The sequence below is a fragment of the Clytia hemisphaerica genome, unplaced genomic scaffold (assembly GCF_902728285.1).
Source record: "Clytia hemisphaerica strain Z4C2 unplaced genomic scaffold, Clytia hemisphaerica genome assembly, whole genome shotgun sequence".
NCBI lineage: Eukaryota > Metazoa > Cnidaria > Hydrozoa > Leptothecata > Clytiidae > Clytia > Clytia hemisphaerica.
In genome coordinates, this window is record NW_027103770.1 from 1,286,383 (window position 1) to 1,311,847 (window position 25,465).

Sequence of the window (25,465 nt, forward strand, 5' to 3'; positions counted from 1 at the left end):
ATTTAGTCATACCTATATATACCTTATTGGAACTAATTCTCGCGGTAGCTAATATTCAAATTCATAGACAAATTTCTTTCATTTTCCTAGGGATTTTTCAAATTTTTTGATAAATTTGGAAAAAGTTGTATTTCACTGGCTCAAATTTTCACGATAAACGCTAAAATTCCCGCAAAAATTAGTTCCAATAAGGTAGTCAAAATGAAAAAAATATATTTATTGTTTGCTGGACTTTATCTGATAATTTTATTTATAAGAATAATTTATTTTCTTTTTCCAGGAATTAAGGAAAAATGGCTTTTAACCTCACAAGTGATGACATCATAAGAATTGAATAACATAAGAACTTGTCAAAAGTTCCTGAAATTTTTGTCCCATAACAGGTAGAGGTATTCCTGATTTTGTACCTTATTTTGTACCTTTTGATTTTTACCTTATATATGGCTTTTTGAAACATGTCATAATTTACTTGTGTAATTGAAGCGATTAGTTTCTTTCCAGTTTGGTTCTGCTTCCTACTTGTTTTGGGTCTTTGAAAATGCATTTTCATTCGGTGTTCCTTTGATAAAAAAAGTGAAAACTAAAAATTTAATTTTATTCATTATTTGACGTTTCAGTATCTTCTTTGCACCATGATCACAAGTATAGTAAAAAAAATTCAAAACGAATTTCAATTTACAACATTCAAAAAATCACAAAATTAAAAATTACTACCAGGTAAAGTTGTTAAATTTCACAAAGGAATGCATACATCTTAAAAGAGCTCAAGGGGGAATGAAGAGACATGCTCATTCAAGCCTTTGAGCTCCCCTTATGATCAGCGTTTTTTTCTATAAAGCCTTCATCGATCGATAATTACTATTATGTAAAAATTTTTGACTAATGGAAAATCATGATTTCAGTCATTAGTGAGTTGTAACCGCGGAGGGTTCTCGGGTACAATGTTCTTTGTATCTGGTGCGACATGTCTTTTGGTCTTACCCCGTAAAGAATTGCAATTGTGCAGGCTTCCTACACAATCCAAGCTCGAAACCTTAAAGGTATTTATCTTTGAAATAAAAAATGTGCAATCCGAAGAGTATGCAAATTTGACCTTTAGGTCAATTTGGCGGGTATGAACCTAAACCGGCCAATGACGTTCTTTAAGACTCAGACGAGTTCCCAGAAATGGGTAAAGTAAAAGAAACTTCTTCTTTGAACGTCATGACAACGGTCTCATATTGTACAGAGTTCATCTTCTTAACAAAACTATCTGCTAACGACTTCAAAAGTTTTTCAGGAAACTTGTTCTTCAAAAGGTTCCCTTTTATCACATCCCAATCTTTCTTGAAAAGTTCTTCATTAGAGCAGATTTTCCAGGCTCTATTAAGAAGATTCTTGACCAAATTGAGTTTGTACTTTCTAGGGGTGAAACTGTACCAATTAGTGTAAAGGCCAGTGTGGGTAGGTTGTGTAATATGTGCTAGTGGCAAATTTCCCTCCTAGCTTCATGATTTTTGCATCTAGAAAGGGAAAACTCTCATCAGTCGTTGACTCTTCCTCTTTCGTGAACATAATGTTCGTGTGTTTCCCGTTCAAATAATTAAAGAAAGGCAGTACGTGAGACTGGTTGTTGAAAAGTAAGATCCTTTGGTTATATGTTTTGGGAATACGCTGTGGTGATTTATATAATCATATAGGATATCATTTTATGTATCTCCTACCCTCTAGATAGATAATATTGATATTTTACATGGATAGCCCATTAATCTACGACTTTTAGACAGTCTTTGGATTGTTTTCACAGGGTCCATGCTTTTGCCTCAGACAACTTGGTCATCGTCCCATAAATTTTTGCATAATCTTTATTCGAAAGAAAAAAACAACTTTCACCCAATCCTGAAGTAGGCAGTATAAATTTTAAGAACTTATTTTGTTATTTTTCTCCATCATAAGATTTAATATCTTTAACAAAGACCAAAGCCTTAAAAATTAATATTTACAGAAGAATGAAAAAAAAGAATAAACGCAGCAATACCTTTTACTATCTTCACTCCTTAGCTTTTTCTGACAATCTTATGATTTTTCTCGCTCTCTTTTTAAGAATTCAAATGATGAAATTGTTAAATCAATCGCTCAACATTATGGCAAGAATCAACTCAAGAATAGGTATAACGTTGTTAAGAAATACATACATTTTTGGAAACAGAGATCAACTTATTTATGGTCAGTGGGCTATTTTTATAATAATAATAATAATATGAGAATTCCTTTTAGGATAATTTTTGGTAAGAATAATCTTTTTTCCCAAAGATTCATGAAAGCTTATGCTTGCAAAAGGCTGTATGTCAAATGTAATGTTTATGAACACAAAAGTTTTTGTTCGCTGTAGTGATACAAAGATCTACGCAAGTACACGTTTTTTTATAAGAACATCCAAAATTTTTGAAGCCTTTGGATGTGCTTTAACTTTTTTGAGTAATTTTGTACATTTTCCTAAAAAGTCAGGATAATATTTTTTTTTGGGGGGGGGCACTAGGGTTTGCAGATGAGGGGTATGTGTGGATGGGACCTCCAAAAACCAACCCTTAGAGAGACTGATTTTTGCTGAAAAGGTGACCCTTAGAAGGACTTTTTTACAATTTTTTCACTCTAAATCATAAAAACTTACTAGAAATAGTGAATTTCCCGACCCTTAGAGAGCCTAATTTAAATTTTTTTGATTTTTGCGACCCTTAGAGAGACTTTGAAAGGTGAACGTCACTTTCAACCAATCAGCTATTGGGTCCGTGGAAGACATTGCAATAAATTGTGCATATCATGAATAGAATGTCTATGGAAACAAACCCTTGTGATTTTCTGCATTAACTGTTTGGGAAGAATGTCATTTGTAAATTCCTCTATTAAGATAAGTAGTGTGGTCTGTAGTATGTCATGAATTGTATGACCATAGTTTATATACGGACCCATGGTTAGGAAACCCGAGAAAATAAGAAAAGACTTAAAAAGATGCCGCCCGCGAACTTGAATTTGTAGCATTTGTAGGTCTGTATATAAACTATGGTATGACACAGATATTGAGTTGACACAATTCCCAATCAACAAAGCTTTAAAAAGAAGGGAAAAAGTTACGTTTTCTCGAAATTTTGAAACAACAGTTATGTTTTATAGATTTGGGCTTAATACTGTTTTTTCTTTAAATATTCATCTTCATTTCTTTATATAATTTTATTTGTTTCAATATACCAATTTCTGTTACATTGTTCATTTCTTTATCGTTTTAAGTCCTTCTTCTTTTCGCTTTATTGATGGGATGTAAAAAAGAAAATGTCCTTAACTTGGATAATCGATAGGCTTCTCTATACGTTTTTTTTTAATATAAGAACCAACTATATAAGAACATAAGGCTTCGATGGTCAAAATGTTAAGAACAATTTAAGAACATTTTAAGCAGACTTTAAAATGGCCAATTTCTAAAGAAAATGGACAAAAATGCTCACAAAATGGTGTAAATAAGAACATGTTAAGAACATTTTTAGGCTTAAAACTCAAAAAGTTAAGAACATCCTAAGGCAAAATTTTTAGATGTTCTTTATATAAAAAAACGTCTATTTCTTATCTCACTACAGGTCGTTTGGAATACTATACCAAATCTGCCATTGTACTGTTTCGTTTCTTTCTTTCTCATTTCTTTTCCTTTTGAATAAAAAAAGATAATAATAGTAATAAGATATGATTAAAGGCTATACTCCAAAATATCGAATTTCTGTCGGCATCTCTTTCATGAGCACTTTTCCTAATTTTTGTTTCCCATTTAGAATTGATAGAACTTAGTGCAAGTTTGGCGAAATGGAACAATAAAAGAAGAAAGGATATATATAAAATTCTTTGTTTTGTTTTGCTTTGAAAGTGTGACAAAAAGGTTAAAAATAATAATTGTCCCGGATTTTTGTCCCGTTGCTGGCATAGGAAATTCTTATTGTGTGTCAAAAAGCGTGAGATTTTGGTTGTACTGTGTCATATAACGTTTTTCATCATTTCATTTCATTTCTTATTTCTTCAGGAAGATAGCGAGTGCGACTGAAAATTCCTGCATTGATAACACGCATGAGTAATTTATCGTTCTTTGAACCATGAGTCGTTAATCTTCGTAATAAACAAAGATGAACAAAGGCGATGAGGTGGACAAACTATCCGGGTCGGGGCCGTGGTCACGTGGCCGTTCTTTTTGTCTATTTTTAGCAAATGCCAGAATTGTAAGATCAAAGGTTCTTTCATTTGTTGGTTTTGTCTTCAAAGTGTTTTAATTGATTCAAGGAGCTTTTTTATAGGAACAAGTATATAAGAACATAAGGTTTCGAGGCCAAGAAGATTAAGAACATTCTGAGGACATTTAAAGGCTTTGCAGACTCTTAAATAAAAAGTAAATTTCTAAGGAAAATGTTCAAAATTACTCCAAATTACTTACCAAAATGGTGAAAGTAAGAACATTTTAACAAGTTGAGAATAACCGAAGGCTTTAAAAGTTTTTGATGTTCTTAGAAAGGCAACGTAACGTGTATTCGCCAGGAAAGCTACGATAATCACTTATTAACAAGTTCTTAAGGTTCTTACAATCACAGTAAATGCCTGTTTATTTTCAGAAAGTACACGTTTCTTTTTGGATTTCAAACCTAAAAATGTTCTTAACATGTTCTTATTTATACCACTTTGTGAATATTTTTGCCTATTTTCATAAAAAATTGGGTGCGTTGTTCTTAAGATTTTGGCCATCGAAGCCTTATGTTCTTCTTGGTTTGTTCTTATAAAAAAACGTGTATGACCATGTGTTGTTCTAAAAAAGTGGGAAGTTTTCTTAAATCTGTTTCAGAATGTGTGGGTCATGCAGATTTTACCAATTCTACATATATTGAGCTTGGTTAGGTCATTAAATAAGGAAGGTTTTTGATAAGCTGATAGATGATACGAAGAAACCTTTGCTTACTCTTGATTGCATAATGGAGTGAAATTAAATCATATGAATTTCTACTGTTTGTGAAATTCGACTACAGGTTTAAACTAAAGCGAAGTATGACATAACCAGCAGACAAACCCAGACATTTTCACTCCCATGGAATTTTATATGGAGAAGTTGGTTAGTGATACAAAGGACAATCTTGGTTTTAATGCATGTTGGTGTGCTTCAGTGGTGGTCATTTTCATCTTTTGTTATTTCGCTCGATATCAGAAATTTAAAACAAGACAAATGCTTGTGGTGTTTTGATAAGAGGACAACAGTTTGAAACATTTTCAGCTTAAAACTCAAAAAGTTAAGAACATCCTAAGGCTTCAAAAATTTTGGATTTTCTTTTAAAAAAACGTGTAAGGCTAGTTTTGCAGAAAAGCTTCGTGGACTTTTACAAAAGAGTGAAGAAACTTTCCAGTATAAAATTATTTCTGAGAAATAATCGAAAAAGCTAATATTCTACAAGTTAGAAGCGAAACAAAAGACTAAGTGTGTGATACTCATGTTTCACTTCCTCAATTCATTCATGATGTGAGAAAGTGTGAAAAACAACAGACGCTAAAATGGCAAGCGGTGCCTTCACATTCAAAAGCATACTTTAATTACGACCTTACACTTAGTTTCATGGCAACCCTTAACATGAATGGCATTGCGCACCACTTCAAAAACAGAACAATTTTACTAAAAAGCCTACCGACACTACGGGAATTCCCATTGAAAGAAAGAAGAAAAGGATTTTTTTTTGAAGAAATAGTGCAAAAATTTGCAACCTGTCAAAGTCTTTGCAAACAAATGATACTTTCTTGCTACACACTACACAGTACAAGTTTTTTTATAAGAACATCCAAAATTTTTGAAGCCTTCGGATTGTCTTAACTTTTTTAGTTTCAAGTTTAAAAATGATCTTTTAATGTTCTTATTTTCAACATTTTATGAGTATTTTTATGAGATTTCCTAAGAAATAGGTCTTTTTGAAAAACCTTAAAATGTCCTTAACTTGTCTTCTTAATACTTTTGCCATCGAAGCCTTATGTTCTTAAATAGTTTGTTCTTATATAAAAACGTGTATCTGCTTCACTTTCCATTTTGATTTGTTTACAAGTTTTTCAAATATTTCATTATTCCTTTTAAAAGAATCATCATTCAGGGGTTTTGCTTTTGTTTTTGGTAGGCTGGCGATTGAAAAGTTAACTCTGACCATTTCTAGATTCTAGGCCGGCGAATCTTAAGCAAGTACAGTGGCAACCGTGGCAACAGTGGCAAATTGATTAGCGTAAATATGTACTTGAGGCGGCGAACCGAACCTCTCGAACGGTGAATTGTATTTTTTTTCGTGCCTTGGACCGGCGAAATTCGCCGTTCGCCGGGCCTAAATAAGACCCCTAATCATTGTCAAGCAATAATCACACTGGGTTTTTTGATGCTATTATTCTCAGCGCTATTGTTTTTGTTTGCTGAACCTTTTAAATACACGTTTTTATATATAAGAACAAACTATAAGAACATAAGGCCTCGATGGTCAAAATATTTAAGAACAAGTTAAGAACATTTTAAGGCTTATAAAACACCCAATGTCTTAGGAAAATAGACAAAAATGCTCAAAAATGGCGAAAAAAAGGACATGTTAAGAACATCCAAAGGCTTCAAAATTTTTGGATGTTCTTATAAAAAAATGTATATCTATTTCTATATTTCCCTCTTCATTTTATTCTAAGGTGTATCATTTTTTGTTGTTCTTTTTATTTTTGTGAACAATGAGTTTGGAGGGGGGAGACTGCCCTTTTCTGTAGCATAAGGATTAAGACAATCTGATGAGGAACAATGGTTGAACTTAATCTGCAGATTAGTAAAGTCGATCCAATTTTAACATTTTCATGTTCCTCCAGCTATACAATCTTTTCATCTCTATTTCATTTAATAATACGGCTGTATATGGGCCTGAGCGTTATTTTGTTATACATTTTAGCGTTGTGGTTATATAGTGGTAGCCTTTTATTTTTTCTTCTCTGTTAATTCCACCCAGGGTGCCACCTATTGTTCTCCCCTCTTTTCTTTTATTCCTCGCAAGACAAAAAAATGGAAGAGTTTCAATATTGTTTAAGATTGTTCATCAGTTAGCGAGTGACTGTAAAAAGACTAACTCGATGTGTCGAAATGTTGGGATAGATGGCTTACCTACGCGCTTAAAGTTACATTTTTTTCTTTTTAGAATTTTTTTTTTGTTTTTGATATTTAAACAGTCTTTTAAACATGTTTGAAATTGTTTGGGTGTGAAAATTTACCGACTATTTGTTACTTGCATCTATATTTACACCAATACTATTGTTTCATTTGTTTGACAAAATTTGTACAGTGTTGCTTAGTATCTTTTTCAAAGGGGTCCCGAATACAAAAAAAAGTCTTGAACTCCTAAAGGTATTTCGCATCTTTCGCCTTGTCAATCCATTAGGTAAGACGGTCTAACATGTCTTAGAAGATGAATATGTTATTACCTTTCCTATTGGCTATGAGAGAGAGCGAAAGAGAGAGAGAGAAAAAGGAGAGGCATGGGATAGAACTAAAAAAAACAAACAAAGCAGAAACATAGCAAGGATGTGTGAAAATTGGGGGAATGGTTACCTCCATTCTTGATCAGATGAAATAAAGGTCGAATGGTTTAAAACTATTATGTTTCTAGAAAGTAGAATTGTCTTTTTTTCTTTGCAATGAAACTGTTATTCGTCTACATGTAAAAATATTGAGCAAATACTTCTTCATTTTAAAAATCTGTCTCCTTTTATTTGTTAAATATTGCGTATACTTAGTGGACCTGTGTCAAAAAATGGGGTCTGGTATTTCGCTCAAATTCTTTGCTTTTCCGTTGACTTGCTTGATGCCGATGCCGGCTGTTTGTCTTAAATATCACGACCTTTTATGACCCTTTTCATATCGTGCGTTTTATGGAGCTAGTTGAGAGAAGCTTGGTTCAAAGCGTTTGAAGCTGGTTGAAAACACCTGTGCTTTTGGAAAATAATTTTTAGGCAAGGTTTTGATTTCTGACTTTTAAGTACAGAGATATTGTGGTTTTCATTACAGTTTGCTTTTAAAAACTTCCTATTCCTTAAATTACTGGTGGGTTTCTACATATTTTGTTTTGTCACTAAAAGCACGGGATGAAGAATGAGCCTTAACTGAGTTACGAAGTACTTCGGAGCGTGATTGAAAAAAAATATTGCAATTTAGATTCGACAGCTATTTTACAGGATTAAACTGGTGTTTTGATTTTGCTTTTTACTTCAAAGTTCTTCATCCATCCATTTTCCAGCTCTTGAATATCAATCAAGTTTTAATTTTCCATGTTTTCTATATTTTTTCATTTCTTCTGATAGTTTTTTATGATCTTAATGACAATTTCAGATTTTCTTTTGTTTTGTAAGCTCTCGATTCTTCGCAGTAACTCCAACTTCCTTTTTATTACTTCTTCAGGTGAAAACTTTATTTTACTTCAAACGAAAAGAACAACTAAAGATGGTTTTGGTTGAAATGAACGGAAAAGTACAAATCCAACAAGGTCATTGTGATTCCAATAGCTCTGGTAAGTTTATTGACGCTTATCGCGTTGCTTTAACATTCCCTCAATGCTCACAACGTCTATATAACGTTAGATGAATATTGAAAGAACGTTTTGTGCCGGTTGGGGGTTTGCTCTTTTTCTTAACATTTAGGCTAGATTTTTCAATTTTTTAGTGCCGGAAAAAAATCACGCTCTTAGACAATAGCCGGATTTTCCAAGCTTAGCCTGAGGAGACTGGTAATGACTTTAAAAAGAAATGACGTCTAAATTCTTTGTCTTTGAGAGTGCCTATGCAACGAATTGGGGGATTTTGACGCTTTTCTTTCCTGGTAAACTCGAACTCAGTCTCCTACTCTGCGTTTTGAAAGTTTATAGGTGTATTGCATAACTATGGCACGAAAACATTTAAGTAGACAGCAACTTCGCAATGTGGACGATATCTGATATATCACGCGTATTTCGTTGAAGACATGCGCACTGTTGTCAACTGTTTCTTTTACACTGACCCTGGCAAGAGCTGGCTACTCTTCTTTTGTCACCTACCAGACAGTGTTATTAAATAGGAGATGCGTGATTAAGTAATCTTCCTATGCTTTCGACGTCATTTTTATTGTAAACCAAATTAATGACTTTCGATACCAATGCAGCTAAAATTTTGATGCAATGTTTGAAATTATCCGCAATGAATCCCCACAAGAAAGTGAAGTAAAATCGATTTCCTGAAAATCGTAAGGGTAATTGGGGTTGATCTTTGAATACAAAAATTCAACTGATTTGGACCTTGATGAAAATAAATTAAAGATTCATGCCGGAATTTTTCTTCGTTTTATTTTCGGGGGTTACCCTTTAATACAAACAGTTCGTGCAAATTCTGGCTTCACTTGATAAAAAGAGCTCAAAAATTTACGTCCGAAATTAAATTCCTCCTCATTTTATTTCTCTTCTTTTTACATACAGACGAAGAAACCGAAAGCACGGAATCACGCTTTTGCGTTGCGTGTCAATCTGTCATCACGGAAAGATTCTTCTTACAAATCAACGAAAAGTTTTGGCACGAAGAATGCTTAACATGTTGTGTCTGTAATATCGGTCTCAAAGATGTCTGTTTTTACAAAGATGGTCGAATATTTTGCCGATCGGATTATACAAGGTATGTTGCACTTTCGACACTTTATCTTATTGTTTAGGCGTAAAACTTTTGCGAGGTCGAAAATTCGCGAAATTTCCGACATTTACATTCGCGAATCATTGAATTAAAAAGATAAATTTCAAGCGAAAATTGGCTTGAAAGTGACAAATATTCCTTCATTCGGATGAAAATGGTTGTGTCTTCTTTCACTTCGAGAAGGTACTATAAAGATTGAAATATGCTTGAAACTTTGATATTTATCACGATTTCGATGTTTTGGAGATTTGAATCGAGGAACCATTTTTTTTCCTTCTTTTATTTGGAAATTTAAAACCTTCATTTGGATTAGCACATATCGAAAATGCAAAAAACGACAGAAATTCAAACAAAGTGCAATTTCTTTTGTAATTTTGACACCAGCGAAAAATAAGAGCAACAGAAACTGGGTCGTGTATGAGTAAGAAACTTTTCCCCGGATATTCTTTCATTTTATTTCGGACCCTTATGGTATAGACAGCTTTCTGTGGCTTCTATCGCTGAATGATAAAAGTTGACGCACTTTCAAAAAAACAAACCCAGACGGTGTTGTGTTGATCTTTTAAAGTCCTTTACGAATGTTTGCTTCTGCTCATAACCGCAACACCCCGACTATAAAGACGACCAAAATGTCCCCTTAAAAAGCCGATTTTCATCGAAAGGGAACGACAAAAAAGATAAGCTTACGTGATTTCGTCTCGGGATTTGAAGTGGGATTAATTTGACCGCTAAAGTTATCTTTAGTAAAGAAGAAGAGTCCCTTTAAAAAACTGCGCTTTTTGCAGGTGGCGATTGATGTTTTAAAACATAATATAAAAGAAAAATGTTCTCTTTCTCGATGAATGATGCTAATGATATTAGTTAATTCTAATTAGAGCTAAAATTAATCAGCAATTCCATAGAATTGGGTCCGAAGTTTTGCGAATTCTTTTTACACAGTTGATTTGATTGTGGTATTTAAATAAGGCTTCTAGAATCTACACTGAAAGTGGATGTCTACGCCTACTCTAATACGCCTAAGTTTTCTACATTGAAAGCAAAACATGAGACCAAAAATGACAAAAAAAAGTTTAACAGCAGAGATCTATTATTCGTGAGTATTAGAGCTAAACAATAGTTTTCTTTTTGTGAAAGTCCCTGGGGAACTAATCCTTTACACAATGTACTGACCTCATACATGCCAGCGTTCAAGTCCAATTAGGATTAAAATGTGGTTACTGAAGAATTATGTTAAATCTGTGAAGATTAACGTTGACACAATGAGAGAGTAACTGTTTTTGATAAAAGGCACAACAACGTTCAAAAAAATACCTTCGTTGTGACATTTTTTCGGTTCCTTTTTTTTGTTTCTGTGCTAATCTAATCACGTGACCTTTTTATAGTCTTCCAAGACACTCCCTTAAGATTAAAATCATTTAAACGTGGCATCTTCCCACATGTAATTTTATGCCCTGAAGTGGAGTTGAACAGCCCGGGGACACTCAATTCAAAATGCTCGTTCCGACCTTTACAGTGTACTTTGGGAAGCTTGGAAAAGGACCCTTAAGGGCTGCACCTACGGTCGTTCACCCTGAGCCATAAAACGGTCTGTAAAATATTCAAAAAATAAATTTTTCAAAAAACTGAACTATTATTCACAGACAAAATGTCAGATGATATTTTTCAAAAAGAATTATTGTATAAGCGGAGATTTTTCAGTCATAGGTTTTTATCTTTTTGATGGTATACAGCTTATCCAGTGATTAATGTATTTTAACACAAGGCACGGAAATTGACTGTTTACTCACATTCTCTCACTTTGCTCATTTCTCAAAGCTCTGGCGTATCTCCCTTTTTCCTCTCTCTCTCTTGAGATGAGCTGTTAAGAGGCGCCTTGGCTATCTAAACCCCAAACCGTTTGATACATTATTTATTTTTGACTCACAAACGTATTAAGTCTCTTTCATACCTTGATAAAATTCTCAATCCTCTTTTATTCTTCTTCATTTTCCCTTCTCATATTTTGAAGAATTATTTGATACTTCAATTTCTATGTGATATTTTGACTTAAAAGAAATTATAAACGATACATTTAATCAGATTTTCTGTCCTCATAATAAATATGCTCATATTTTCGAAATAATTTTTAAGCTTATCTGTTAAAGAAATTGAACAAGAATTTTAAATAATGGACTAAAATTTCTAAATGTAAACCCCTTAATTCCTGAAAATGATTACTATTTTCGTAAAGTTTATGTTATTTATACAAATTACAACCGAGCTACTGATCCTTCAGGCGTTAAAGGTATTATCTACCGAAAAATCTGTTAGAGAAAAAAACAACGTTTTTTCTGTTTTTGAGTTGCTTTTTGAGCTTGTTAAGTCGATCTAATACAACATCGAAAAAAAAATACTTTTATCTTTTCAAAATATCAGAGAATGATGCTTTTAATCCACTTTTGGATTTGCTATGTATCTGAGTGTTTCCTCAGAATAAGACTATTTTCAGATTTGTCGTTTTTGACATTTTTTGAAAAAAGCTATGTAACATTTTCTTCCTGATTTCCCCTTTAAAATACTTTAACGTATTTTATTATTGGATAAAAATTTTCCCAGATTTATTTACCGCAATTTCAATACACTTTCTCATTTTTTTAAGAACTCCTACATTTTGTTTGAGTCTTGACTGGTCTCTGCTATCCCATAGATTGTATTTGAGATACAATTGGATTTTTACAAAATATGTATCAATAAGGGCTTTCTAAATGGGCCCAATATTTGTATGACCACAAAAAATTGCACGGGGAAGAGGCCAAATTGAGGCTTATTTTTGCTAATGATCACGAAATATCATATTCTAATCACTCTTTCTGAATTACACCCCCTTCTCACAGACCCGGTGGAATTCTTTCAGGCAGTGGGGTTAAAAATAACGGACTGAAACTCGAGTGATATTCCATTATTTTTTGTGGCTGGGGATTTCAATTCTTTTGCTTTCAAGTCAGAAAATTCAGAGGGGATAGGAAAAATAGCATGTGAGGATTGGTGATTATTTTCAGCGGGGACAAAGATTGGAGGGTAATTCTCCACCGGGGACGATATTTTGGTCAATTTTTCCTGTGGGAAGGGGTCCCAGTGGGTCTGTGAGAAGGGAGTGTTGAATTCTCCCAGCAATACTTATTGTATTTTCGTAAAAGAAACTTTCCAAGGAATGTTCAGACTTTTAGTTGTTGCGTGCAGACATGAAAATTCTTGCTGGCTCATATCAGATTTGATGAAAAAAAAAGAATTTGATACGCCTTCACTATAAATTTCTCATGGTTAGCAGAGATGCTACATTTTTAACTAGACCAAGTTAAGTGACTTAAGCTGAGTCATTTCTTACAGTCCATTTGTATATCTTTCTTTCGCTACCATTTTGGTAAAAGGTTTCTAACAAGGCAATAGTAGCCTGTTACATGCATTAACATCTTATTTCTGATTATCCTTTTTAAACCAAAGTTGATTATCAATCAAGTGCTTGATTTTTGATATCTCAGCATTTTGTTGTGATTCTTTGCATGGGTGTGTTTTTCATGTTTTTGTCTGCATGCCAAACTTCAAATGTCTCCATTATGAGTCTGTATCTCAGATTTCCAATAGTTAGACTATGACTTGTAATTTTTCAAGTATAAAAACCAGAATATGTTAACCTTTACTTAGTGTATAATAAAATCAAATGAAATCAAGAAAAACACTTTCAAGGAGTCTTAATTAAAGGACTGCATTTCTCATGGTTACCCTTAACCCCCCTCCTTACCACAGCCTTCAGCAAAAGATAGAGTCGACCTTTTTGGATGATTTTTTTCAATCATCCTCCTATTCAAAAATTCACTCTAAAACATTGCAAATAGGTATTAGAAGATGTAGACAGAAATGAATTTTGATTTGGAGATTGGCTTTTAAGTTAACAGCAATAGACTTGACTTGGTTGCGGTAGTCGATTCGAAGATCCGGAACAATCAAAGTTGCTCAAAATGGGTTCAAAACAAAAAGACAAATATGTGTAATCATTCAACCCTGTAATTGTGATCCCTTTTCGTCTGTTTTCCTTCCGGAAAATTAATCTAGAAAGACAACTGATTTTAGGGTGTATAAAAATGACGACAAAATATAATTCAGTGATCAATTTTGATAATCGGGTAGCGGTAGCAGAGATGCAAAATAATTCAATTTCAACAAAAAAGTCCACTATACCCACCTATTTAACGATCTTACGGTAAGTGATTTAGATTAAAAGGACTCTTTTGACCCTAGTAAATTTCGAATTATGATGGGAAAAAAGGCATTGTTTAAGAGACTAGAAAATAAATATTATAAATCACCGATTAAAACCGCAGGTACTATAAGGAGTACGAATCCTTTACTGGAAGTCAGCCATCGAAGAAATATATGGCCTGTTTCTAAGTTGCTATCCGAATTGCTCTAAAGGCCCATATAGAGAATTCATTAATCATTGTACACTTATAATACCCGCTGGTCAAAATTCAAGGAATAAAAAATCAAGCATAAGACCATTGACAAGTTATACCTGATTGGAAGATCTTCCCATAGTAGGTATGAAAATTTCTATCTAGATCCCAATGGAGATGGAAATTATATTGTTCCGAGCTCGAAAAAATTCAGTGGATCCCCATTTAAGTGCTATTTTTCCATTGGATTTCAAATGGGGATGAAATTAAGTCAGTTTCTCAATGGGGCTGAAATTGTATGGTAATTTTTTACCGGGGACGAAATTGTCGAAATTTGACGAAATTACCAATTTGTCCATTTAGAAGAGGGGATCTCACTTGATCTGTGACGTGTATGTGTATTAAGTTGGGCAAATGTCGAAATATATGTCGTGTGCGTAGTTAACTAATTGTTTGACAGGTCTCAATTTTAACGATGCTGTCTTTAAATTTAAGCCTGTTATAATAATGCAAATGAGTTATGACAGTTATACCTTGTCAGCTTACAAAAAAATCTTATTTGCCACACTAAAAATGTTCTTTTAGGGGGATAACCTCTTTTGAAATACATTTAACATTTTTGTTTATAAGTAAATCTAATACGTTATTTTTTTCGCGTGACTAAACGTTGCCCTCCCCCTTTTTCTACTTGAGTGATCATGGATTGCATTCTTTGAAAACCGTGATATCAAATTGATGTGATAAATTGTCATTTGGTCATTAAATCAAGATTTTTACATCCCGTCGTTTGAGTATTAATCTTCTTTAGACAGGCAAATAAACTTCAATCTCAATGTTGATTACCCTAAATGCATTGTTGATTACCCTAAATGCTTTGCATTTCTTTTATGATTTGTCTGACTGAAGAGGGTCTAAAAGGCGGCTCATTGCTTTTATTGAGACTGTATTTTTTCGGAACATCATAGAGTGAGCTTTTTTTTGAAAGCGATTTTTAAAACAAAAAGAATGGATGTGAATTAAGTCTTGATTGGATTAAAACATTACAAAAAAAGGTATAATCGCAAACGTATGAAATATCACTTATCTAGAAATATTCACAGCATGATTTTTTCAACCGTTCTCTTAATCTACAACAAATGTATCTATAATGTTTCTGATATCCTTTCTTGATAGGGTGCCCCAAAAATTATGCTTTTTGTTGTTATGAAAAATCAAAACGGGGACTTTAGTACCAAGACCAGTCGTGTGTGATATTACACGAATACTCTGTAGACTTTAAGTTTTATGTTGGGAAATTTTCAATAGATAACAGCTCTCTTCTGAGTGTTGCCTTATTACATAAACTTTTTAAAAGATTTATAGATCTGTACCCAGATTTTTCTTCGGAGTGTTACTAAAGTGGCTAAAAATCACATCAACAAAATGAGAATGACTTTTTAACCAAAAAATCTGAATACAGATTTTGAATCCGCAAGGTTTATAAATATTCTTAAAATTCGTGAAATTTAAACTACAAGAAGAAATCTTTATCTTTTTATCTGAATTTTTGTTGTTCATCCATTCGTTTTAACTTTTCAAAAAAAAACTGAAAAGAATATCTTTCCAACGGCTTTCCAACAACTCCCTTCAGTATTATTCTTAAATTGTTGTTATTTTTTGACGGTTTTGAGCCTCTGTTCTTATAGGATTGTTCTTATGTAAATCTTATGTAAAAAATAGTTTAGTCTGAGAAAACAGGAACTAGAACCTATCAAGAAAAAAAGTTCTCTCCAACCACCCCCCTCATTAACAATAGGTTGTCATAGAAATTATACATGTTAAGAAAATTTATAGTCACACCGAAGTGTGAACTTCATATTTGTTAGCTTTGTTGAGCTTTCAAAAAAAATGGACAATTTTTTGTTTCTTGCTTTACTTTACTTAGTACATACACATTTTTTATAAGAACAAACTATATAAGAACAGGCTTCGATGACCAAGATGTTAAGAACATAACTAAAGAACATTTTAAGGCTTTGTGGACGACACATCCGATTTCTTAGGAAAATGGACAAAAATACTCACAAAAATGATGAAAATAAGAACATGTCAAGAACATTTTTAGGCTTAAAATTCAAAAAGTTAAGAACATTTGAAAATTTTGGATGTACTTATAAAAAAACGTGTAAGTCTATCATCTGACCCTTCCACTTGATTTTCTCATACAAATCAACAAATATTAACATTACATGAAATGCCTTGAATAATGGTCAGTTTTAAAAAGTTGCCCTCTGCACAAATAGCGGTTAACTTTGAAAATTCAGCCTCTTCTTTCCAATTGATTGATTGTGTGGGAGTTCAACTTCAAAAATAAAGTGTTGATAGGTTTTGAATGAGACTATAATAGCCAACATTAAATTCAGCTGTTTATACTTTTTTTACTGTTACACTATTTGCCTAATGTTTCCATTTGTCAAACTCTAACTTTCCACTACAAGAATATATAAGAATATTAAGAATAAAATCTTGTGAAAACGATATATTGTGTAAAGCGGCTCCGCTTAAAATAACGAGAAATGACGAAGAAATTGGTTAAAGAAATACGAAATAAATAAAAAACAGTGGAATTTAAGTGAGATGAAATCGATTCCAATTTGAGTCGATTTTAATCGATTTTAAATCTTACGATGGTTTAGATTTTCTTATAAATAAAAAAGAAGTCCCAAGAGACATTGTTTTGAAATAACAAAATCCTGTTATTAGTACAATCATCCTCTTAATTCTTGTTTGTTTATGTTAATACTATGGTTGCTATGGCGATAAGGTGTTTGGGAATCCAACTTTTAAGTTTAGTGTAAAATCACGATATTATATGAAAAGTAGTCCCTGCTCTTTAACCGATGATAATACTATTAGTTGGAAAGATACTTATAAGTTACTTATAATTATTTTGAAGTTTAAAACTTTGTGCTATTCTGGCACACTGGTTATAATGTGGTGGGAACTTCCAGGGGTCCCCTAAAGAATGAATTCCAAAGGAGTGGCAAGACAGATCACTGACTTTCCTGTTTACCCCTTAGCACAATTTCACGAAACGTTAATAAGCATTCTGCAGCTCACTACTAGCTATATACTTTTTCGTTTTATATGACAGAAACATCTCACAGAAATGTTTTATTTGGCTTAATTTAGCCAACTTTCGACTGCAAGTGTCTAATTTTAGGAGCTAAAAATTTGGTCAAACTTATGAAAATTCAGATAGAGTATACCCTACTCTGAGGATAAATGTGTTTGGTTTTTTTACGAAATCTATTTTTCGCGTCATTGGTCAAAGCATGTTGAAATGCTTTATCGATCCCTTATTTCAGATCCGGCGGGACCCCTCTAAACTTGAAAAATTGGTCAAAATATTTGCCCCAGTGGAAAATTATACTCAAATTTTTGTCCTCGCTGAAAATAATCAAAAAAACAAATCCTCACTGCATACATTACGCTATTTTTTCCACCTCCATTTCTAAATTTCTAATTGGAATTTAAACCCTCAGCCATAAAAAACATGGGAAAATTATCAATTTTCAGCGAGTTTCCACTGGCCGCAAAATCCTGCAGGGTCTGTGAGACGGGGGTGTACCATGACGATCCTTTTACACCTTAAGGCTTTGGAAATCATCAAAAGCGATTAAAAAAAGAACAATGTTTCTTTTCTATTACCAAAAATTATCAATGGAGGAGTTTTAGGGTCAATGGTTATTCAAACATTGTCACACATTGAATATAGAAGCTGGGATACATAGCCTATGTACGATTTCTCGTTTTTTTTAAAAAGATCTTAGTCAATTGATGGTTCAAAAATTTACAAACAAAATTTATTATGTAAATTTGACTAGCCTTTTCTGTTAGAGTAAGGTAAATAGTTGAGTTGCATTTCATGCTTTGAAGTTAGCCGCTGTCTTCTTCAAATGTTGTCAGCTGTCAGTCTAGTTTACGACATTTTCAATACAACTTATCAATTTTTGATACGTTCTTACAAACCCACTGTATTTAGATAACCAAGACTTTTTTCTTGATTTACTTTTCTGGATTCAGGTTTTTTTACTCGACTTTCTTTCGAAATATTTATTTCGTTAGGAGCCGCGAACTATTTGGTTTCTTGGTTTCTTACTTTGTTTTATTTGGTTTATGTAAGAACTTTTTTTGACTTTGCCCCCATTGAAAATTGAAGAGCAGTCAACAAGGAAGGAGAATTCGACTTGAGAATCACTTGTTGGGATCTTTATGTGGATTGTTATTGTTTTCTCTGTCGGGAATCAAATACTTTTTAATTAGTTTTTCAAATCCCTTTCTATCGAGTTGGGCCAAAAGAAATAATGGATTTTGATTTTAGGTGATTAATAAATATTTTAATACTTATTATTTTGTGATTTTCCAATTTTTTTTTTCAAAACAAATTTATTTTTTGGATAGGTTACATTGGTTTTCGTGAAGGAAACGCGAAAAAAAAATTATTTAAAATTAGATTGATTTTTCTTTTCAACGAGGAGGTTCTTGCAAAGCATCATCAAAGGTAGTGGACTATCTTTGAAGAAGGATAGATGACACGACCTCATGCTCATCCCAAATCTTATAAAACGTTGTCACATCCTTTAAGGGAAAAACACCGAAGCCAGACCGCCAACGGTTCGCACTGAATGAGAAAAAAATTACCCGCGAGAAAAAAGAATTACTCAAATAGGAAGAAAAAAGGGAAAAGGCGGAAAACAAATTTTCCTTTTTTCACATTTTTTTTTCCACCTGGATCCTATACTTTTTGTTTTGTTTTCCTCAAAATTCGAACCCTACCCTGAAGGGAACAAAAACGAAAAACAGATGTATGTCCTTTTCTTTATTCATCTTATTCTTTACCTTTTCAAACGGAATCCCTTGTGTTGTTTTTATAAACAGACGTTCCACAGGACCTTCAAAATTTTGTCTTCTACCCCTGAATTAAGTGTGACTGAGCTTGCTAACAAGTGTCTCAAACATTAATCTTTGAAGGGTACGCTTTCCGCCTGAGTATCTATTACGAACTATCTTTTAACACCTAGGGATAAATTTTGCTTGTTGATAGAACAAATTAGTTGAATTAAAAGCAAGTTAAAAATTATCAACCTGGCGAAAGTTTGTATATACATTTATCATTGTTCTGCTCTCTTTGAACTAAGAGAGGGGGAAGATCTTTATTTTCGACGACTGGTCGATTCTTTTTGCAGTTCCTCGTGATACTCTTGTTGGGGTAGTGGGAAATTTTTATCTAACCATCGAAGAACAAACATATATTTAGCAATGATGACTAAGTAAGTTTTTTATAGCTTTCTTCGCATGGGAAAAAACGATTTTCTAAAATCAATATCAACGACATTGTCGTGTTTTACAAGATCAGAGTTTGTCGTGTTTAAAATCAGTTTGGTTTGTGTTTAGAGATCTGGTCCGGCTTTTGGATTTTTGGCAATTAAAATGTAGGTTTTCTTACAGGAAACGCAGGGTGGGCAATTAAGTGTTTTGTGGAAATGCAGTAATGTCTTATTCAAACTTCTTTTATTCGAATCTTTATAATTCAAACTTTTTTCAAGTCCCTGTCAGGGAGAAAGAAACCCTCTTGAAATACTTTCTATAATTCGAATCTCTCTGTCATTCGAACAAATAAGATTCTTCGTTTGAGTTCGAATTAGCAAAAATCAACAGTGTTAATTAGCTGTCTATATTGTGCCAAGGGATACCAAGACCTTTTCTAGTTCCATACATTGGAGTCTCTTAACGCTCACTGGGAACACAAGTTTGTTTGAGTTAAGGGAATTTCGTGCTATGAAGTGAAGTTAGTAAGGCATTGTTAACTGAAAACTTGTTCAAGTTAAGAATGCTCCACTGTATTTGCTAAATTTACTTCTTCATTTTTTCAGGATTCACGGTTGCAAGTGTTCAGGATGTGATGTGTTTATTTCACCGAACGAGTTGGTGATGAAAGCTTTGCAGAACGTTTACCACGTGGACTGTTTCAAATGTTCTGAATGTGGTGACAAGTTAGAGAAGGGAGATGAATTTATACTGAAAGATAGCAAGTTGTATTGCAGTGCTGATTTTAATGTGGCTGACCCAAAATTTGACAGTAAGTCCCATTATTGTGTACTCGTTCTTGAATCGGTTTAATTACGTTCGTTCCCCGCATAAAAGCAAAAAGCAGTGCACAGTTAAAATGGAAGAACTTTAAATATCGTTTGGTCGACGATACACGTTTTTTATAAGAAAGTATTTAGGTAGCCAAAATATTAAGAATAAGTTAAGAACATTTTATGGCTTTATAAGCTCTATCTAATACACCGAATTTCTTAGGAAATTGCACAAAAATAAGAAAAGGTTCAGAATATTTTTAAGCTTAAAACTCATAAAGTTAAGAACATCGGAAGGCTTAGAAAATGTTTGGATTTTCTTATAAAAAACGTGTATTGATCTTAGACCTAGTCCTCCGCTTGGAAAGTAAGGTATCATAATAGGGTCTATTGAATTCTTTAAGAAACTGAAGGGAGTTTTCATTGATGCCTTAAATTTCGATCGAATTTTGGTATTGACAGTTTTTGCTTCAATATGGAATCATCAGTAACCGCTGACATCTATTATGAGTTGAGATTGCGACAAAAGGGTTTGATTTGAGCTACCCATAAGATATAAGCTTATCAGATTTCATGCAAAAGGCATGCAAGGTCTCTTTTCTCTGTCTGATACCGATCTTTGTAAGTCAACTCGTGTTCATGATCCATTTATTGATAAAACTAAAACTTTGGAAGCAATTTCTGTCAACGAAATAGTTTATTTTTCTCCTCCGAGAGATTATAGTGATATATTTACTTTGAAACAACGTTTGCATGTTTTAATGATAGAAACGAATATTTTCACTGCGAGGTTGTTCAAAATGTACAAAATTCAAAGTTGAATGTAGTTTTTCTTCTATGACAGCAAAGTTAGCTTTTATTCAATTCATGATATGCACCATTGCAATGTCTTCTGACATTACCTCACGGACCCGATAGCTGATTGGTTGTAAATGACGTAAAATCAGTCAATTGCAACCAATCAGCTATTGGGTCTATGAAATCCATTGCAATGGTGCATATAATGGATATACCTATCAACCTTTAAATTCGTGTAAGGAGCCTGGGTTCCAGTTTATCAGGAAGATGACGTCAAATTATCTGAAATCATTGACATTGCGTTAACATAAAACGACAAATTTCGACGTCATCTCCTTGTAAATTCATTACCAGACCCCTCAAAGGCCGACCGCACCGTTAAGGTTTGATATGTGTTTTAATTCAAAATATTACAAATTTTTATTTTTCAGTTGGTGACGTTTTTGACAGTGACGATTACGATAGTATGTCAACCATCAGTGCAGCAAGTCCCAACGGACAAGATAAACTACGGAACAGTCAAAGTAATTGTAAACGACCAAGAACCATTCTGACGTCACAACAACGTGAAGATTTTAAAGCAGCTTTTGAGCTTACACCGAAACCGTGTCGTAAAGTGCGCGAACAACTTTCTAATGAAACTGGACTCAGTGTTCGTGTGGTACAAGTATGGTTTCAAAACCAACGAGCTAAGGTAACTATCTTTTTAAATAAAGTTATCTCTCGTTAATTCGAACTCGAACGGTGATACAAAGTATCATCACAGTTCCAGGTCAATATCTTGATTCACATTAGAAGTTAATGGACGCGCTTTTTAATAAAAAACATTTTTGAGACCTTCGGATTTTCTTATAACATTTTTAGTTTGAAGCCTAAAAAAGTTCTTAACCTGTTCCTCTGTCTTGGAGTCTGCAAGCCTTAAAATTTTCGTAACCTACTTTTGCCATCAAAAAACGTATTGACTCCAGGGTCAGGTAGAACATCGCAATGAATGAAATTGTAATACTAATTCTCGTCAACTTGCTTTTTAGTTGAAGAAGATTCAAAAGAAAACAGATGGAACAACCGAACCGGCAACCGAAAAAATCAAGAAAATAAGTCAAGGGAAGGTTACCAAAAAGAAACGATCTAAATGTAAGTATATATAATCATCATATTTCTTTGTTTGTTTATAGCAGAACTTCTATTTCACGCTTTTTCCTAAGAACAGACTATATAAGAACATAAGGCTTCAATGACCAAAATATTAAGAACAAGTTAAGAACATTTTACTTTAACACACCCGATTTATTAGGAAAATAGGCAAAAATAATCGCAAAATGGTGAAAATAAGAACATGTTATGAACATTTTTAGGCTTAAAATCCAAAAAATTAAGAACATCCAAATGCTTTCAAAACTTTGGATGTTTTTATAAAAAAATCAATCAAGTATAAAGATGACGCTCTCTTATTCGATATAAGCTCCATCTATCATTCGATAATATTGAAAGCCACAATCAACAAGAAACTCTCATAAAACACGCTCTACCATTCGATACGCTCGCTTATTCGATGAAAATCCAATTCCTCTTGGAAATCGAATTAGAGAACGTCAACTATACATTGTAAAGATTGATTAAATTTCTCGACTGAGCATTTGTCAATTTTCGTTGAAGAGCAAATTCTAATTATGAACTTTTTCTCATTCTACAGCAATTTCTTCGGTGAAGTCTGAATCATCGGCTGGTTCAAGTGAATACAACATAAACACCAACATTAAAACAGAAACAAGTGAATCCTTCCAATCCATCCTAGATAGTTACAGCACCATGCATCAAATGTTGACTGACACTTCACCGAAAGATATGGATACAAACAACAACACTATCACGATCAACACAACAAATTCAAGTCTCCTCAGTTGTGGTAGTAGTGATATCAGCTCCGGCTCATCAATGAACAATAGTCCTAACCTAGCGTACGAGCAACAAAACTCACCCAATGATTACCCTGGTATGCGGCCGCTCGTCAATCCATTCGCGCGTATGCCAAGCGACCTCTTACTACAAACGGCTAGCAACACATACAACACATCTAACAACGCGGATAGCATGTTTGACAACACCTTCCCTGTCGCTTCTACAACTCATAATTCAACTACAACATCTTCATCTAGTCATTTTCAAATGATGCCACACCTTATGAACTCTTTCGTGTAAATATGAGAAATATGGTTCAAAAAATGATCATGTACCGTGGATGGCTTAAGCTGTTTCATTTCTCGTTAAACTTTCCTATGCACCATTGCAATGTCTTCCACGGACCCACCAGCTGATTGGTTGAAAGTGACGTATTGAATGACTGATGTCATGTCAGAAGATATTGCAATTGTGCATATCATTAATTGCCGCTTTACAACAGGTGGGTACAGGTCAGTCCCAGTCCCAAGGCTGTTGTGTGTTGTCTTCCCTTCGTTGTCTTTGTACGCAGCAAAAAATACTATTAATGGTGCGGTATGACCTAAAAAAAACAACGGAAAGATTCTCAAATGCGCCAGAAATGTTTCCTCGGGAATGAGTAAGTTTAGCCATCCTAGCACGGTATGTCTTAGAACGATGTTATGTATTTTTTAGCCCCCAATTATTTTTGACTTGGGTTACTACTATTGAGATTTTGAATTTCACAAATGTTTTAACACTAGAAACTATTTTTTTGTCTTCTGTTTATTCGAAGAAATATATTTTTTATTGGACTCATGTGATCCGATGAACTTAATAATTTTGTGGAAAGTATCATATTTTTTCAAATCTATTTTTCAATATGTTATTCTATGGTTATTTTATCACGGTATATATTATTCTATAATATTCCTCATTATTTTTTTTCCACTTGAATTATCATGTATTATCTCATTATAAATCTTTGTAAATCACGAATTGTAGCATTTTTAATTTTTTTCCTTGCAATTTTCAGATTATTAAACTTCTTTTTAACAGAATCTTGGGTAATAACAGCACCGCCCACGCGCCCCGAGACCATGAGATTTCGTAAAAAAATTATCTTAAGTGGATTAGTTTAGGCAAAAGTAGATAAATTTCTAAGATTGAACATTCCCCAAATCTAATCATCGCCAAATTAAACAAAAGCACTCTTTTTAATATGTTTCAGAGTAATTTTCATATATTTAGTTGGTCCCAACTTCCCTATTCGAAAATTTAAATTCCTGCTAAATGTTACAAAAATAAACATTCACCAAATTAAATCAAGGCCAAAATTGGTCCACTTTAAGATAAATAGGTAAAAAAATCTCTAACATTTTTTGCACATATTCGGGATGCATTGTTAAATTGCACAAGGCTTTTGTCTTTCACCATAACTTTCACTTTGTGTGTAATCTTCAATGTTCATGTAAGAATGCACGAAAAATGAAAGAAGAAAAAATCCAAATTTTAGTAATCACAGCCATATAGTATTCTTAATTTTTTTTAATTGACATTTTAGCTGGCTTAGCCAGAATTGATAAAGCTAAAGTTTTTATTCCATATTTATGTGTACAAAGTTTTTTTTGTTTAAAAAAAAGCAGAAAATAATTAATTTTAAATTATTGATTTAATGCGTAATTGTTTTTTTTGTTTCTTCTGTCTGGAGTTTGAGAGGATTTTGGTGGTAAAAATGACGGACTGAAACACGATGGGGATTGATATTTGCACATTTCTTATGCCTGGGGATTTAAATTCTTTTGTTTTCAAGTCAGAAAATTCAGTGGGGATGGGAAAAATGTGAGGATTGGTTTATTTGATTATTTTCAGTGGGGACAAAAATTGGAGGACAATTTTCCACCAGGGATGATATTTTGGACAGTTTTTCCTGTGGGAAGGGGATCCCAGTGGGTCTGTGAGAAGGGGGTGTGGTGAAGAATACTATTTTATTAATCGCCATTTTTGCATTGAGTAATTTGAATTTCGCTTTGATTTATTGTTACAAGTTGTTCATTATCTTTCAATGACCTGAAGAAAACACGATATCAGCATTTATCAAACGGAAGCTGAAATTCGATAAACAATTACAGAGACTGTCAGTAAGAAAGTTGAACTAATCAAAGTGAGTATACTAAATAGTAAAAAGCTTTCTTACAAGAACTAGTAAATTTTGGCTCAGCCTGGACTGTTCCTAATTTCTTGAAATTTTCAGGTTTAAATTTTCATAAAAATGTTAGTTTCTTTTTATAGTTGAAAACTTAAAATGGGTTCAAACTCTGTTAAAATCAGTACTTTTTAAGTAATTTCTGAAATCTGAGGCTTTATAGGGAATTTATTCGGCGAATGATATAAATTGCAAAATTTACAAATGAAATGATTTGACCATATTATCAGTATAACTTTTTAGTCGAACTTTCGTTTTGTTTTCAAAAATAATACAATCAAAAATCGGAT

The 25,465-nt window shown here is 33.2% G+C and overlaps 1 protein-coding gene across 1 annotated transcript; it reads left to right on the forward strand.

The window, feature by feature from the left end:
* Positions 1-284: 284 nt before the first annotated feature.
* On the forward strand, positions 285-23,251 carry LOC136805999 (LIM homeobox transcription factor 1-beta-like). The gene is made up of 8 exons (XM_067062581.1): positions 285-383; positions 2,084-2,148; positions 8,450-8,558; positions 9,495-9,687; positions 20,048-20,253; positions 21,484-21,746; positions 22,084-22,186; positions 22,746-23,251. The coding sequence occupies exons 3-8, from the start codon at positions 8,492-8,494 to the stop codon at positions 23,249-23,251; spliced, it is 1,338 nt and encodes a 445-aa protein (XP_066918682.1). The 5' UTR covers positions 285-383; positions 2,084-2,148; positions 8,450-8,491.
* The last annotated feature ends 2,214 nt before the right edge of the window (positions 23,252-25,465 follow it).